General features: G+C 42.9%; 1 protein-coding gene across 1 annotated transcript in view; it reads right to left on the bottom strand.

Moving 5' to 3' along the window:
* Positions 1–9,561: 9,561 nt before the first annotated feature.
* The window catches only part of kcnj6 (potassium inwardly rectifying channel subfamily J member 6), a 47,322-nt gene continuing 39,906 nt past the window's right edge, over positions 9,562–16,977 (bottom strand). Inside the window, exon 2 of the mRNA XM_078560295.1 lies at positions 9,562–10,378. Within this exon, the coding sequence (XP_078416421.1) occupies positions 10,041–10,378 (338 nt within the window). The 3' untranslated portion in view covers positions 9,562–10,040. The remainder of the gene's footprint in view (positions 10,379–16,977) is intronic.

Here is a 16,977-nt window from a genome sequence, read left to right as displayed (position 1 = left end):
CGTCAGTGACACAGGACTGAGGATGATAAGTGATCACTGCTTGAACCCAATGAATTTGGCATCTCTTTTACTCGATGTATCTGTCTCCATGCCTACAGCTCTTGCAATGGTCTGCTGTAAAATGCGTTTGCTTGGGGGAGTGGAGATCAAAACACACTGCACTGCTCGTAAGCTGATCTACTGTTATAACGTCAAACTGCACAGCATTAATGGGAGTTGGCAGCAGTCAGAACAACAACAACCTATTACATTAAGGGCATTATATAAATATAAAACATCCCAAGGCACTTCACAGCAGCATTATGAAACAAAATATGACACTGAGCAGCATAAGGAGATATTAAGACAGCCGACAAAATTCTGGGGCAGAATTTTACGCTGATCGGGTGGGCGCGTGGCTGACCCGATCGGACGTGAAATTGCGCGAGTTGATGCCAGGCGAGCTTCCCGAAGTCATCCCGCGCTCGCGCGATGTTTCTGTCGGTGGGCATGAACAAAAGTCGCAAGCGAGCCCGTTGACAATTAAACCAATTAAGGTTATTAAAAGTGCAATTGTCTCCGATTTTTCATGGCCCTTCCAACCTTATGGTTGGCAGACAGGCGAATCGGCCAGGCGGACTTTGCATTTTTCATGAAACCTCATCCAAGGTTTCTGTTATTAAATGAAAGAAAAATAAAAATCTATGGGCAGCATTTTTTATCACGTATAGGTTCAGGTGACTGATTGTGATGCTTGGATATTTTTTTTTTTCCCCTGCTTTTTAAAAACTTTATTTAACGCTTTTCCAGGTCTTCAGGCCTTCAGCTCCCTGAGGCAGCTCTCTGCCTTCAGGGGACTTTCTGTCAACGCTCATCCGTGCTGCTGTCAGCGCTCGCCCTCCTCCCGCCCCTACCCTGGCAGCGCTGAGCTTCTCAGCGCGCGCTTCACGCTGGCTGGCTGTTAATTGGACAACAAGCATGAAATCGCGGTCGGGGGCCAATTGCAGTTGGCAGTCTGCTCCCAGGCTGATCCTGGACCCACCAATTGCGCCCACCCGCTGACCTAAAAATTCTGCCCTTGGTCAGAGAGGTAGGCTCTAATGAGTGTCTGAAAGGAGGAAAGTGAGGCGGAGACGTGCAAGGGCAGTATTCAAGAATTTAGGGCCTACAGGCAACTGAAGTTGCAGACTCCAGTGGTTATAATTGGAGACACACAAGAGGTCAGAATTTAAGGAGCGCAAATATCTCTGAGGGTTGTGGGGCTGGAGGAGATTAGAGATTTGGGAGGGCATGGCCATGGAGGGATTTGAAAACAAGGATGTGAATTTTAAACTCAATAATGGAACTATAGTGTTTTATATATGAGCATAATCATTTAGCTGTACAGTTTCCTGACCACACGTCCGTTATAATTAGGGGATATTCCAAATGTTGACTCCTAATCTTACGTCATTGCTTTAGTCATATCCTGTGAGAATCTTTTTTTTATTGTATCGGTAAATTGCTTATAATAGCTAAAATCTGTTTTCTGAAACCACATCCAACACTATGGAGGTCAAACTCTACATCTCTTAGAGATGTTAAACTGAGGTCCCGTCTGCCTGTCAGGTGGATGTGCAAGATCCCATGTCACTATTTTGAAGATAAGTAGAAGAGTTATCCCCAGTGTCTGCCATGTTTCCTACAAAAGGGACTAAACTTTAAAAGCACCTAATTGGCTGTAAAGCACTTTGGGACATGCCGTAGTTGTGAAAGGCATTACATAATGCAAATCTTGCTTTCTCATGATGTCCTAATCTGGGTTTTGCAGTTCTTCCTTTGACGTTATGGTGGATAGGCAGAAAAATCCCCATGGGAATTCACCTCTGATATTGAACTCTTTCATAGTGATTGGTCCCATTTCAGTTGTAGCCATCACTCTTCGTCATTATCACAGCATTGTTAGTTTACACAGTCTAGCACCTTGATAAATCATATCATCGATGAGCTGCTAATGGTCCTTAACTGTTGAAACTATTGTTATGAATATGTAATTTCATGATTCATATGTTTTAGGGACTTTTAGTTATGAATTGAAATTTTAAATGTAAGATATGTGGGAAAACCTGGGTGAGAGGCTGGTAAACAATGCCTAAAGTGATTGCAATTGAAATGTTGGCCTGTGTTTATGTCAGTGTTAGAAACGCGAGAACACTGAAAATTGGATAACCCCTTTCTGAGTCTTAGTAGAGGTGAGGTTCTACGGGTATCTTCATGAGGGGGATAAATTATTTGTGTGATTTCTCCACATCAAAAAAGCTAAAAGTACCATGTAAACAAGGGGTTTCTTGATAAGAGGGCCGTTATCTCCATTAGAGATATATATAAATTATTCATTTGGATGCCAGAATCAAAGGGCTGTATTGAAGGTAAACTATACTTCATTTAAGCCTCTATCTGGGACATTCCAGGCGTGATGTTGTGATGGGGAGAAGTTTTAGGGAACTACCCTTTTGTATGGATTTTATGTGTTTTCCCCACAGAAACAGTGCGTCAGCTGGAAGGTTATGAGAAGGCAGCTGTGCATCTGCCAGTAGCCAAAGAGCATAGAGACCATTAGGAATCAGGGGTGTTCTTGATCTGGAGTCACCAAGCATGCTTGGAATGAAAAGCCCAAGTGCATGAAGATATAAAATTGTCAGATCTGCCTGGCAAAGCTGGTGGAAGGGTTCAGCAGTGAAATCCTCGCAGTGAAGCCTAAGTGCCAGACTGGGAAACTGAGAGGAGTCAAAGTAAGATGGTAAAACCTGTGGCACACCTTGGTTTGTGCTCAGGGGAAGTGAAGGAGCCCTCGCGATCCTGTAATGTATAGGGGAACACTTGGGTGGAAATAAATAGAACCGGGAGTGTGCTATTGAGATTTTTGGGCTTAACACCATGGACAGAATCTTGCCCTTGTCAGGCGGGTATGGGCGGGGGTTGGTTAGGGGCAGTTGGGAAGCCAACTGCCGCCCGCGATCGAGGCTGGAAGGCGATTTCATGTTGGTGGGCCAATGAAGGCCTGGCCAGCGTGAAAGGCGAGCGGCAGTGCTCAGTGCTGCCTGTGTGGACAGAGGTGGGGAGGGGTTGGAGTGCAAGCGGGAGGGGTGAGCGTGAACTTTGCGCATGCGCGTGAGTGAGCCCTTCATAATCTCCCTGAGGCACAGAGCTGCCTCAGGGAGATGAAGCACTTTCAAAAAAAAAATAATAATAATAACGTAATAAAACATGTCCCCTCATGTGACTCTGTCACATGAGCAGGGACATGTTATTACTTAAGCTTTAACTTTCATTTATCCTGGCTTCGGGAAACCCTCATTCCACCCGTGGCTGAGGTTTCCCATAAAGTGTGAAGGCCGCTTGGCCTTTTCGCCTGCCCGCCGACCGTAAGGTTGGATAGGCAGTGCAAAATTTAATTTTAATTACCTTGTTAATGGCCCTAACAGGCCTTTTTAATTGTCGGCTGGCGTGCCGAACGAAATATCGCTCGAATGTGCGTTGAGGTCGGGACGCACGCCCGACGTTAACACACATCATTCTACATCGAGCGCGCACCCGCCCGCTGAACTAAAAATTTTTGCCCGTGTTTTGTAAACCCTTATTTTTTAAGTCAATAGTACTTGCTTTATTTAGTTTTTATACTGTGAAGTCTTATTTAAAACGTGAAATATTTTGGTGTGGTTCTTTCAGTTAAAAACTGGGCGTTTGAATTTCTTTTTAAGAGTTAACGGTTTCCCTTGACATCATAAAACAAGGAAGGATTCCAAGAGTAACCACCAACATTTTAAATCGATTAAGCAGTTTTCCAAGGCTTAGATCAAGACCCACATCTAAATGGCACAAAACAGAAGTGCTGAGCAGCACATTGGGGAGGTGATGCTCAGCAGCTAGTTATTTACTCGACTGTCTAAAGTCCAGTGAGTGTTGTTCAGCGGGACTCATGAGAGATTGCTACTTTTGGTCGATTGCTTGAAGCAATTGTTTTTGGCTGCTGGACAAACCGATCACTGTGACAGGATTTTACTGTATATAATGCACCTGCCTTTTTTCAGTCGTCATGGTGTAAAACTTCTACGTGGCTTTTCCCATCGAAACATAGAAACTAGGAGCAGGAGTTCCGCCATTCAATATGATCATGGCTGATCCTCTATCTCAATGCCATGTTCCCGCTTTCGCTCCATATCCCTTGATGCCCTTGATATCCAAAAATGTATCAATTTCTTTCTTGAATATACTCAGTGACCCGGCCTCCACAACCTTCTGTGGGAGAGAATCCCACAGGTTGACCACCCTCTGAGTGAAGAAATTTTTCCTCATTTCAGTCCTAAATGGCTTCCCCTGCATCCTGAGACTGTGGCCCCTGGTTCTAGGCTCCCCAACCAGGGGAGGCATCCTCCCTGCATCCAGTCTGTCTAGCCCTGTTAGAATTTTATACATTTTAATCAGATCCCCTCTCATTCTTCTAAACTCTAGTGAATACAGGCCCAGTTGAACCAACCTCTCCTTATACGACAATCTTGCCATCCCCGGTATCAGCCTAGTGAGCCTTCGCTGAACTCCCTCTATGGCAAGTATATCCTCTCTTAGGTAGGGAGACCAAAACTACACGCAATACTCCAGGTGTGGTTTCACCAAGGCCCTGTATAACTGCAGTAAGACATCCTTATTTCTGAACTTTAATCCTCTTGCAATGAAGGCCAACATACCATTTGCCTTCCTAATTGCTTGCTGCACCTGCCTATTTACTTTCATTGGCTGGTGTACAAGGACACCCAGATCCCGTTGTACATCCACATTTCCCAATATATCACCATTTAACTAATACTCTGCCTTTCTGTTCTTCACATCGTAGCATATAATTTTACATTTATCCACGTTATACTGCATCTGCCATACGTTTGCCCACACACACAACTTGTCTAAATCGCCCTGAAGCCTCCTTGCGTCCTCCTCACAACCCCACCCAGTTTTGTGTCATTAGCAATCTTGGAAATATTGCATTTGGTTCCCTCATCCATGTCATTTATATATATCATGAATATCTGGGGCCCAAGCACTGATCCCTGTGGTACACCACTAGTCACCGTCTGCCACCCGGAAAAAGACCCATTTATTCCCAATCTCTGATTCCGGTGTGTCAACCACTTCTCAATCCATGCCAGTAAATTACCCCAATCCCATGTGCTTTAATTTTACCCACTAGCCTGTTGTGTGGGACCTTATCCAAAGTCTTCTTGAAATTCAGATACACCACATCCACTGGTTCTCCCTTATCTATTCTACCAGTTACATCCTCAAAAAACTCCAGTAGATTAGTTAAGCATGATTTCCCTTTCATAAACCCATGCTGACTTTGTCTAATCTCGTTAATGCTTTCCAAGTGTTCTGTTACCACATCTTTTATAATAGACTCTGGCATTTTCCCCACTACTGATGTTAGGCCAACTGGTCTGTGATTCTCTGTGTTTTCTCTCCCTCCTTTTTTAAATAGTGGGGTTAAACTTCCCAATTTCCTACCATAACTTCAGTGGAAGATTAGCGGAGAAGCATGTTAAGTGGCCTCTTGTGCCGTTTCTCTGAGATTCAGCCAATTTCCCATCAAGATTAAGATTGGAAATCAGGAGAATTTCAGTAAAACAATTACTTCGCTACTTCAGTATCGCAGCTTATGAAGAACACACAACAAAGTGTAATGGAGCTAATTGCTGAAGGAACATGTTTTTCTTCCCCAGCTATCCATGAGTGCTTTGCTGCTTCACGATCCCCATTAGTTGTGTAATATGAATCCCTTGAGGATTGCCATAATTATTTCCCCTGCACCAATGTTAAAAGGCTGCCACTTTATGGAAAAAAGTTACAAAAAAAAAAGACCAATCGGATGTGCTGCCGTGCATTTCTTTAATTTCGCTTGAAAACATTCAGCATAAAAAAATGTACATAAATTCATATTCTAGCTGATATGCAGAATCAAAAAGCACTTAAGACGTTTAGTGCTCGAAGGTTTACTATAAGACCGATGATAATGATGGTGTACGCTCAGTATTAACTATGGCACGATTTTCAAAATAATTCCTTGCCACTTCCACTATTCAACTTGTTGGCAGTTTCTGTCTCCGCATGTAGTCCAATTGAGGAAGGTCCAGTGACAATGTGCACAATATAGTTCTGTAGTGGCGTGACTTCTGGAAAGCCATCCAGGCAGGAGTGAGAATATTTGCAGAAAGGCAGGTCCCTTTGACAGGCACTGTTACCTGAGTTACCTTCGAATATGTCCTGCAAATGAGAAATGCTTTCTCAAAACAAATTGACTACAGTTTTGTGAAAATGGTGGCTGGGCTGTGACTGGGTGTTGCCAAGCCTTCAGCTGAAGATTGAAGCCCAGAGCACTGCTGTAAGCAATCCTAGAGGGAAAAAAAGAATCAGCAGGTTCTTTTTGCAAAAAAAAATTGAAGACTTTTTGTTTATTAGTTCTAAAATCATATTGGAGATTTGTTTGGCTGAAGTTGTGTATCATGCAATTTGTTAATGAAAGGTCTGTTTGCTTATCGATTTGGTTGGGAAGGAAGTGTGCCAAAAGATGGCCATGTTGCTGACCAGTGGTGGAGGAGAGGTTGTAGGAGATGGGGGTGGGGTGGGAGTTCACGTGCGGAAATCTCCAGGAATACATCCAATTTTGGCAGAGTTGGTAATCCTAGTTGTGAACTAGAGCTGTTCATTCATCTTTATAAAGAGATCAAATGAAGAGTGGTTCTGTGAACCGTGGCTCAGTTGGTAGCACTCCTGTCTGAGTCAGAAGGTTGTAGGTTCAAGTCCCACTCCAGGAACTTGAGGATAAAATCTAGGCTGACTCTCCAGTCAAACACTGAAGGAGTGCTGCATGGTTGGAGGTGTCTTCTTATTGGTGAGATGTTAAATCAAAGCATTGCCTTCCTCTCAGGTGAACTTAAAAGATCCAGTGGTGCAATTCTGAAGAAGAGCAGCCAAGTTCTCACTAGTGCCCTGGTTATTATTATTCATCCCTCAACCAGCATCACCAAAGAAGCACTTTATCTGGTCATTACCACATTGCTGTTGTGGGAAATTGCCCCACGTCAATTGGCTGCCACATTTCCTACTTTGCAACACTTCAAAAGCACTTCATTGTCTGTGAAGTGCGTCAGGACGTCTTGAGCATCATTGGATAACAAAATTAAAAAGAACTAAGGGAAGAAGAAAATATCCCCTTCATCTATAAACTGTTGCCGATTCTGTCTGATTAAAAACACTAAAATGAAACTTGCTGAGTTATAAAAAGCAGTGGTTTGGCAGCAACTGGTTAAATGTGTTTTCATTCCTGGTGGTATCGAAACTGTATTCTTCAAAATTATTAACTCTTGCAGGTTCTATGCTGTCAAGTCATGTGCAGCATGCAGCGTCTCCCTGCATGTCAATGTAACATAGGAAAGAGGAGGAGCAGGCCATAAGGCCCCTTGAACCTGCTCTGTCATTAAATAAGATCATGGTTGCTTTTTCACTTCAGCTCTGCTTTCCCACCCTATTTGTGTATCTTTTGATTTTCTTAATTACAACTACTCAGCTTTTGCCAAGCATAAAACTAGGCAGATGGAGGACAGGTGGTGGGATATGGAGGGAGGAATGAGGGAGTGGGGCGGGGGGAGGGGTTGATGCAGGATACAGACAGGGTTGCCAACTGCAATTAAATCGATTCCATCAGTTTTCATCACATAACAGGGTGGATAGGGAGCAGCTGTTCCCCTTAGTTGAAGGGTCTGTCACAAGGGAGCATAAGTTCAAGGTGAGGGGCAGGAGATTTAGGGGGGATGTGAGGAAAAACCTTTTTACCCAGAGGGTGGTGACGGTCTGGAATGCACTGCTTGGGAGGGTGGTGGAGGCGAGTTGTCTCACATCCTTTAAAAAGTACCTGGATGAGCACTTGGCACGTCATAACATTCAAGGTTATGGGCCAAGTGCTGGTAAATGGGATTAGGTAGGTAGGTCAGGTGTGTCTCACGTGTCGGTGCAGACTTGATGGGCCGAAGGGCCTCTTCTGCACTGTGATGTTCTGTGATTCTGTGACTTGCATCACGGTCCAGCCATTAGTCAGCCAACACATCCTTCCTTGTGACGTACTGCCTTTCTACGCCAAATGAAAAGCAGAACGACTCATCAGTCAATTGGATGATGCTTGACTGTCAGCCAAATAGCCTTCCCATTTTCACTACTTCTATACCTGGTAAAGAGAAATGTTCAAAGAAAATGGGAAAAAAAAAAACAATCCTTTTTAATATCCTGATGACATCTCTTCAGGGTTGCACACAGCAGTGTCCTGGAGATTGATTGATCTTCAATGCCTGGAGGCTTCAGGCCAATCCTGGAGAGTTGGCAACCCGACGACAAAATTGAAATCAAGGTTTGAGATTTGCTTTGCTACTGAAAGTTATAGGAAACTTCGAAGCACCATAACCTGGCACCATCACATTGACAGAGAAGTAAGCAGGAGAACGTGAATTTCTACTTTAAGGAAAGAAGTTTTTGGTTGAGCGTATATTTTACAAACACTCTAGACAACTCACTCTAAAACAGGACTGTGGTCCAAATCTTAGGCCTAACATGGCAGCCCTGAATTCACTGAACTACGCAAAGTTATGTACAGGGCAGAATAAAAAAAGGCAACAATGCAATTTTTCAATGTAAAGGATGCTCCGCTTTTCCACCCCATTGCCCTCCTACTGACACCGTCCCCTCGTTCAAATGGATTGTTTTAGGTCACACCCTGTCAAACTGACGCTCAGATTTAAAGGGCTCAATTTCTCTACAAATTACCGACATTCTCATAAAAGTTCAAAAATTCCCTAGATCGTAATGTATATGATATAGGTTTATGTACTTGTTTTGTCATGACTCCTTTCAATTCTTAAATTAAAAAAAACACAAAATAAAATGCTGAACATACACAGGTTCTTCTCCTTCTGAAAAGGGTAAGAGTGGTTAATATTTTGGATGACAACCCTTTGGTCAATGAGCCAGTTTTAATGAAGGGTCTCCTGGTGACGAGGTACAAGCCTGGTTTATTCTGGTGGTCTTTCCCAATTTCCAGTATTCGGGTTACATGCTGTCACATTCCTTGCTGTTTAGTGACGTCGACATTGATGACTGATATCTGAATATGGCAAACACGGGCTTCAGGTCTTGATGTTTTTGCCAGAATAAGGGTTTCACAGTCAAACAGACCAACCTGTGTCATTTGGGAGGGTGGACGTAAGGCTGAAAAGCTGCTAATTAATGTGGTTTTCTTTGAATGGATGCTGGACTCTTCTTCTCAAAGAAAGTTACATTGGAAATTACAAAGGGTGACAGGTTTATAAAAGAAAGCCACTGGTAAACAACATCCAAAAATAGTTCTTGCGGTAGCTTCAGTGAAAATATAGCAAAGCCTCTTAAAATGTGCAACATCTTCCACCTGCCCAGCAACCTTCCTGAGATCTTGTTTGAATCTAATAATGTTGCTGCCTGAACAGTCTGTTTATACATATATATAATATATATTATATATATTTCTTTTTTGAAACATAGAAAGGAATCATTTAGCTGCATTCATTCTACAGCAGAGCCTTAGAAATATATGTTTATAATCCTAGCTACTTGAAAGGCTGGATGCATTAAAAAGCTGAGTTTGTTGTTCCAGCACTTTAAACAGTGAATTCTAAATAGCTTCTGAACACACGTATACTCTATTGTGGCTGATAGGCTTTTTAGCCGAGCTCTATACTGAACACAGATTTTGTGTCTATATTAAGAAAGTAAAAATTCCCTTGTAAACCAAACCCTGCCCTGTTAATTCAGGAAAGTTCCCCCCCTTCACCACCATTTCTTCCCCCATTTCCTTAATGTTTTTATTTTGTTCAAACATCTAATTCTTCAGTGTGTTGGGCAGGTGGATGCTTCACACCCTGATTTCCTTCATCACTACACACACAAAAATGTGATATTCCTGTCTCTCTCTCTCTCTCTCTCTCTCGAGGCAAACAGACATTTCTTCCACCTCACACTTTGGATTCGTTCTCCAAATTTGTCACCTCCCCATTCTGCTCCGTTTGCTCTTCGTGGCTCTTGTCCTCAGCTTGCATCTCCTCCTCTTCCTCCTCTTCCTCCTCCTCGTTGAGTTTGGTGGAGACTGACCAGGTCAGGGGCAGCTCCACCTTGCTGATCATCTCTGCCATTTCTTTGGCGCTACAAGATGGGGTCTTTATCTCGTAGGTTTCATGAAAGTTGTTGTAATCGACTTCATAAAATCCCTCCTCCAATGACAGGACAGGCATGAAGCGGTAACCCCAGAGTATCTCAGTGGTAACGTATGAACTCCGCGCTTGGCATGTCATACCTATGTAAAAAGAAATGCACCCATGATGAATAAATACTTTTTTCTTTTTTGTGTACATACAAGATACAGAACTCCATTGTTTCTATGGATTTATCTACTTTGATCCTTACACCTGTGAATAAACTATAAACTCCCCTTCTCCTTCTGCTCTTTGACCAAGCTTTTGATTACCTGTTCTAATGCCTCCTCCTGTGATGCACTGTCGCTTTTTGTCTGATGACATTCCTCTGAAGCACTTTGTGACATTTTACTTTGTTAAAAGTGATATATAAATGCAAATTGTTTTTGTTGAAGGCATGAATCTATTTAAATGGCTTAGAGTTGTCAACGAAAATAACAATCATACAAACTTTATACGATTGAGTTAAGCACGCATACACCAACATTTGAACAGCATAGCTTTACAGCCACTTTGGCTCTGATTATGCGATCAGTTGCATAGAGATGGCACTGAACTCAAAGGAAGCTGCCCATGAATATCTAGTGATCTGGCAGGATTTCCTCTTTCCCGATATTAATTTCATCCTCGCACCAAATATTGGGGGTATCCAGCAACAGCGATGTCATCAAGCAGGCTATGCAACCAATCACACTGAAGAGGTCTCACAAACAGCAAACCAGGAACTAAAATGCATTGATTATCATGCACTTTTTAATAAATTTTACAGAAAGTGAAATAAAGATTGGGACATATAAATGGAAATAAGGTAGAAACTGAAATATAACTTTTAAAACAATTTTTTTGTATTAAAAAACATATGGAGTTTTTATCATAATATAGAAAGCTGGTATTCGACAAATATAAAATTAGTTTTTTCAGGGCTAGAGAGGCTGTTCAGCAGTGGTTATGACTTAGTATACCATTAAAAACCCAGTTACACCTCATTCAACAAAGGCTAACTCGTTTGAGTTTTTTTTGCCATAATAGGAAGCATTAAAGGGGAATTTTACATCAGTTCAAGTGATGGGAACATAGGTGCAGGTGTAGGCCATTCAGCTCATTGAGCCTGCTCCACCATTCAATGCAATCATGGCTGATCATCCACTTCAATGCCTTTTTCCCCACACTATCCCCATATCCCTTTACATCATTGGTGTTTAAAAATCTGTCAATCTCTATTTTAAACACACTCATTGACAACTCTCTGGGGTAGAGAATTCCAAAGATTCACAGCCCTCTGAGTAAAAGAAAAAACACTCCTCATCTTAGTTCTAAGTGGTTTCCCCCTTATTTTGAAATTGTGTCCCCTGGTTCTAGACTCCCCAACAAGGGGAAACATCTTGCCTGCATCCACCCTGTCTATCCCTTTAAGAATTTTGTCGGTTTCAATGAGATCACCTCTCATTCTTCGAACCTCTAGAGAATACAGGCCCAGTTTCCCCAGTCTCTCTTCATAGGACAGTACCACCATCCTGGGAACAAGTCTGATGAACCTTTGTTGCACTCCCTGTCTGACAACAATGTTCTTCCTAAATTAAGGGGGCCAAAACTGCACACACTATTCCAGTTGCTGTCTAACCAAGGTCCTATACAATTGAAGCAAGGCTTCCCTACTCCTGTACTCAAATCCTCTTGCGATAAAGGCTAACATTCCATTGGCCTTCCTAATTCCTTGCTGGACCTGCATGTTGGCCTTAAGTGACTTATTGATGAGGACACCCAGGGCCCTTTGTACATCTACACTTTTTCTAACCTCTTACCATTTAAGAAATACTCTGCACATCTGTTCCTCCTACCAAAGTGGAGTACATCAGCACCACACCACACCACGTGGAGGAACAGGAATCCACTGGCAGCAACTTCTGGATTTCTGTACCTAACCACACAAGTCCGGAATCTGCAGACACCAGAAGTTTCTGCCAGTTTCATGGTTGCAATGATGATAATTGCTAATGGTTTTGTCAGCATTGCAACTGCAAACTTTTTTAAAAATTCATTCATGGGATGTGGGCAGCGCTGGCTAGCCCAGCATTTATTGCCCATCCCTAATTGCCTTTGCTCAGAGAGCATTTAAGAGTTAACCACAAGGCTGTGGGTCTGGAATCACGTGTATGCTAGACTAGGTAAGGATGGCAGACTTCCTTCTCGAAAGGGCATTAGTGAACCAGATGGGTTTTTGACAACAATTAGCAGTGGTTTCATGGTCATCATCAGACTTTTCATTCCAGATTTTTTTTATTGGATTCAAATTTCATCATCCACCATGGTGGGGTTTGAACCCAGGCCCCCAGAGCATTACCCTAGGTCTCTGGCATACTAGTCCAGTAACAATAACACTAAGCCACCACCTCCCTCACATCTGGCTCAATATTTTGTAAGCATAGGAAGCAGTCACGCATAAGCAGCTTATGCCCTTCCTAATGTGGTGTGGAATATATCTAACCAAGAGTGGTTCAGGCAGAAGACCTTGGTTCAAGCCTTTATCAACACTATTTTTGAATTGACAGCTAGGAGTTTGTTGATTCTTCCTCCCAGCACCCCCTCGCCCTCTGCTTCCATGAAGAAACCTCTTGGGGTAAATTTTCACGGAATTTTCCCGTTCTCCCATTGTAACTTCGGCGGAAACCGCAGAAAAACCGTGTGAGCTGTTGTTTTTCTTTATTCATTCATGAGATATGGGTGTTGCTGGCTTGGCCAGCATTCATTGCCCATCTCTAATTGCCTTTGAGAAGGTGGTGGTGAGCTGCCATCTTGAACCGCTACAGTCCATGTGGTGTAGGTACACCCACAGTGCTGTCAGGGAGGTTTTTGCCTTTTTCCTGTGGTTTCTGCCGACCTTCTGCTGAGTTTATTCTATCCTTGGTTTGCACTAGTTCTAAGATATAAGCATACTTAATTATACATTACAGCAATAACGTTATTATTTAAAAAGTATAACATGATTGTAGAACTATTCCATAATTTGACACCTTTTTATAATTTTACTTTATCATATTCAACATTGAAGTGAATAGGTGATGATCTTGTAGACACCACATAGTAATTAGTTGGATCTTAAAAGCCCCAGTGGTAGCTTCATGCAATTGAGATTAGGAACATGTTCAGTGGGAAACTGCTCAAGGAAATAGATGCGATTCAGTAAGATGCAGCATAAATGCAAAGACTCTTCCGATGCCTTATGATCATTTTTAGAAGGATGGCTTTAGACATGAGTTATTCTTACCAATTTATCGTTCTCAAACTTTTCACTACACTAGACAAAACAGATGAGATCTGTTAATCTGTTATGGCTGGCATGCTTGTATAAATATATGAACATCTGGGCTCACACAGGCTGGTTCATCTATGCGTTGACTTCCTCAGCTTGCGAATATTATTAACTACTTCCCCATGATGATGGAAGGAGGAAAGTCATCTCTCAGTAACATACTTAATGACTCCATTGTAATAATGGACAGTGAAATGTCATCCAAGTGTTTTAAGCATTTGTGTGTTAATATTGCCACCAGCAAGTTCTAGGCTATGAGGTAGTTATTGGTAAAGTCTGAGAAAATATATTGTGGCAATGCTATGGCTCGATAGTCACACTGGTGAGTGTCAAATCATGAATTCTCAATACTATGTTTCCCCTGGCTTATTTAATACTGCCTTGTAGTCTATAAATTACTGATGATAATATTAACTAGAAATCGCAGGCAAACAGCCCATGGTTCTTCACCCATTGGAATGCATGCTCATGGTATCCTCACTAAGAGCACCACTACTCACCTAGGATGTTAAATCAGAATCACCCTATTATATAAGGAAATAGATACAAGACACTTATTGCTCTTTCCTTCTCTCCTCAATCAATCCCATGAATGCCTTATACATAGTTATTTACTAGAGCATGAATGTTATTTTTAAATGATTCACTAAGAAGATAATATGATTTCAGAAATAACAAATCTCTAAACATTTTGTTATGTATTCAGGATCAAACTGCACAAGAATTCAGGATCAAACTGCACAAGAATTAATATGGCAGATGTTACATAACAAAGATGGTATTGAACAGCAGCAGTGACAACTACGTATTCAATGTATTACATAAGTGATGCAAGTATGATCATCCCAATGAGAGAAAATACTTCTGTAAGCACAGCTACATTTCCTTTGATGTGTGCTACATTTTTAAGGATGCTCTTCCCTGACATGTCCTGTATTGGAGAGGGCAAGTGCCTGATTTGCTCCTGAGCCAACCAGTGTCAGTGCCACTTTGAGCTGACAGCTAAGAGAATCTGGCTAGAAGATGATTGTATTTCTGAAATTTGCTCCACTCTTGTGGGGGGGGGGGGGGGGGGGGGTGGGGGGCGGTGGTTGTTGAGGGGTTGGGGGGGGAGGGGGGTGTGGTTGTTGAGGTGTTGGGGGGGGAGGGGGGGTGGTTGTTGAGGGGTTGGGGGGGAGGGGGGGGTGGTTGTTGAGGGGTTGGGGGGGTGGGGGGGGTGGTTGTTGAGGGGTTGGGGGGGGTGGTTGTTGAGGGGTTGGGGGGGGCGGTGGTTGTTGAGGGGTTGTGGGGGGTGGTGTGGTGGAGGTGGGAGGGGGGTGGGGATGGGCAGAGCTGATACTTGCCTCTGCATTTCCCTGCAGCTCAGGAAGTGAGCAACCTGCGCTGTTCCATTGCAGAGACCTGACACATCAATGTGTCATAATACTGCATCACTGTTGTACTAAGAAGCTATCATTGATGTATGTAAATATAATCTACAATAATAGTCATTTTAAACGATGCTCAGTTGTAAATTTGATAGATTTAGTCTGTAGCAGAGAGCAAAGGAAATAGTTTCAGTCAGAATTTCTTCCTCCAATTTTCTCCACTCCTATCTTAAAGGGGGCTGGTTTTTACTAGCGTGTGGTACTATGGGCGGCAGTGGAGTTGTAGTTCTTCATGTCTGAGGCTAGACAGTGAGCATGAGTTGGTTATCAAACCACAATGTGATACCTTCATTTCATTCTCTGCCTTGAGGGATGTACTGTTGATATGTTTTCACACTTTAGTCAACACTTATGTGCCATGTGTAATGGGAACTATGTAATGATTGCATCATTTTCCCTTTCCTCTAACTATGTCTCTATCCTTCCAAACTGGGATGTATTTCAACCTGACAGACTAAATAAAACCAGAGACTAAATAAAACCATTGGAGAATTGGTGCAGAAAAATGATATCGTACCTCACAGCCGCAGTAGGAACATATACTCACTGTGCCATCCAGGAGAAGATGCTGTTTAAATAAAATATACCACTAATGGAAGCACTTTATACTCATAAAACTTTCCTAGAGCATATCATTCTTCTTTAAGATTTCATTGAAGGTGCTGGAAGTAAATTGTTGAATTTGCAGATGACATTGAGTTATGGGGTAATGTTGGTGCCCTGGGGAGTGTAGTATTGTTCTAGACAGACCTTAAAAACTATCTGGGTTAGTGACATTTAATATTAACATTTTTAAAATTCATTCATGGGATGTGGGCTTCGCTGGCTGGGCCAGCATTTATTGCCCATCCCTAGTTGCCCTTCAGAAGGTGGTGGTGAGCTGCCTTCTTGAACCGCTGCAGCCCATGTGGTGTAGGTACACCCACAATGCTGTTAAGGAGGGAGTTCCAGGATTTTGACCCAGCGCCAGTGAAGGAACGGGATATATTTCCAAGTCAGGATGGTGAGTGACTTGGAGAGGAACTTCCAGGTGGTGGTGTTCCCATCTATCTGCTGCCCTTGTCCTTCTAGATGGTAGTGGTCGTGGGTTTGGAAGGTGCTGTCGAAGGAGCTTATGAAAGGTAAATCTGGTTGCAAATGAAGAATCTATTAATTAAAATACACCAATACAACAATCACCTGAATTTTTCTGTCGGCAAGTTGAGGGCGGGGCCTGCTCGCCGATGCGGGATGATGTCGGGAGGAACCTCCAACGTCATCCCGCCCCATTTAAATATTCAGCTGTCCGCCCTCCGACCTGTCAATGGCCAATTGAGGCCATTGACAGGGTAATTAAAACAATTAAAGGCCCTGCCCGTCCAACCTTAAGGCTGGCGGGCAGGCCAGGAGCCCCAGCGGGCTTCTGAAAAAACATAAAACCTCATCCACCAGCGGGATGAGGTTTCATGTCCGTTTTTAAAAAGCTTAATAAAGTTTCAGTCATATTTGTTAACATGTCCCATCTCGTGTGACATTGTCACATGAGGGGGACATATTAATATTTTGATTTTTCTATTTTTGATATTTAAAACACTGTCAGCGATCTCCCTGAGGCAACACTTAGCTTCAGGGAGATGTGAGCTCTTTCGAGCGCATGCATGAAAGAGCGCACTCTCGCTTTTGAGGAATCGCCTCCTCCACCACCCCCCACCCCCCTGCCCGCACAGGAAGCACATAGCGCTTCCCGTTGGGCAGCCCGCTTAAAATGGCGGCGGGACCGTTTTGGCGGTGGCGTTCGGCTACCCGCCCACTGCCGAGCCGGTGAGGCCTGCCCACCCGCCCATCAAGGGCAAAATTCTGCCCAATCTGTGTGTTAAATATTGGAGCTATTGTTATTGGTGGAATTGGCAAGATGTATAGGATGACAAAGTATCGATCTATAGAATATATTCAAGCACTTAATATTAACGCTGTCGAGCATTAG

This window comes from Cetorhinus maximus, chromosome 16 (assembly GCF_964194155.1).
Source record: "Cetorhinus maximus chromosome 16, sCetMax3.hap1.1, whole genome shotgun sequence".
NCBI lineage: Eukaryota > Metazoa > Chordata > Chondrichthyes > Lamniformes > Cetorhinidae > Cetorhinus > Cetorhinus maximus.
This window is presented reverse-complemented; position numbering and strand designations above follow the sequence as displayed.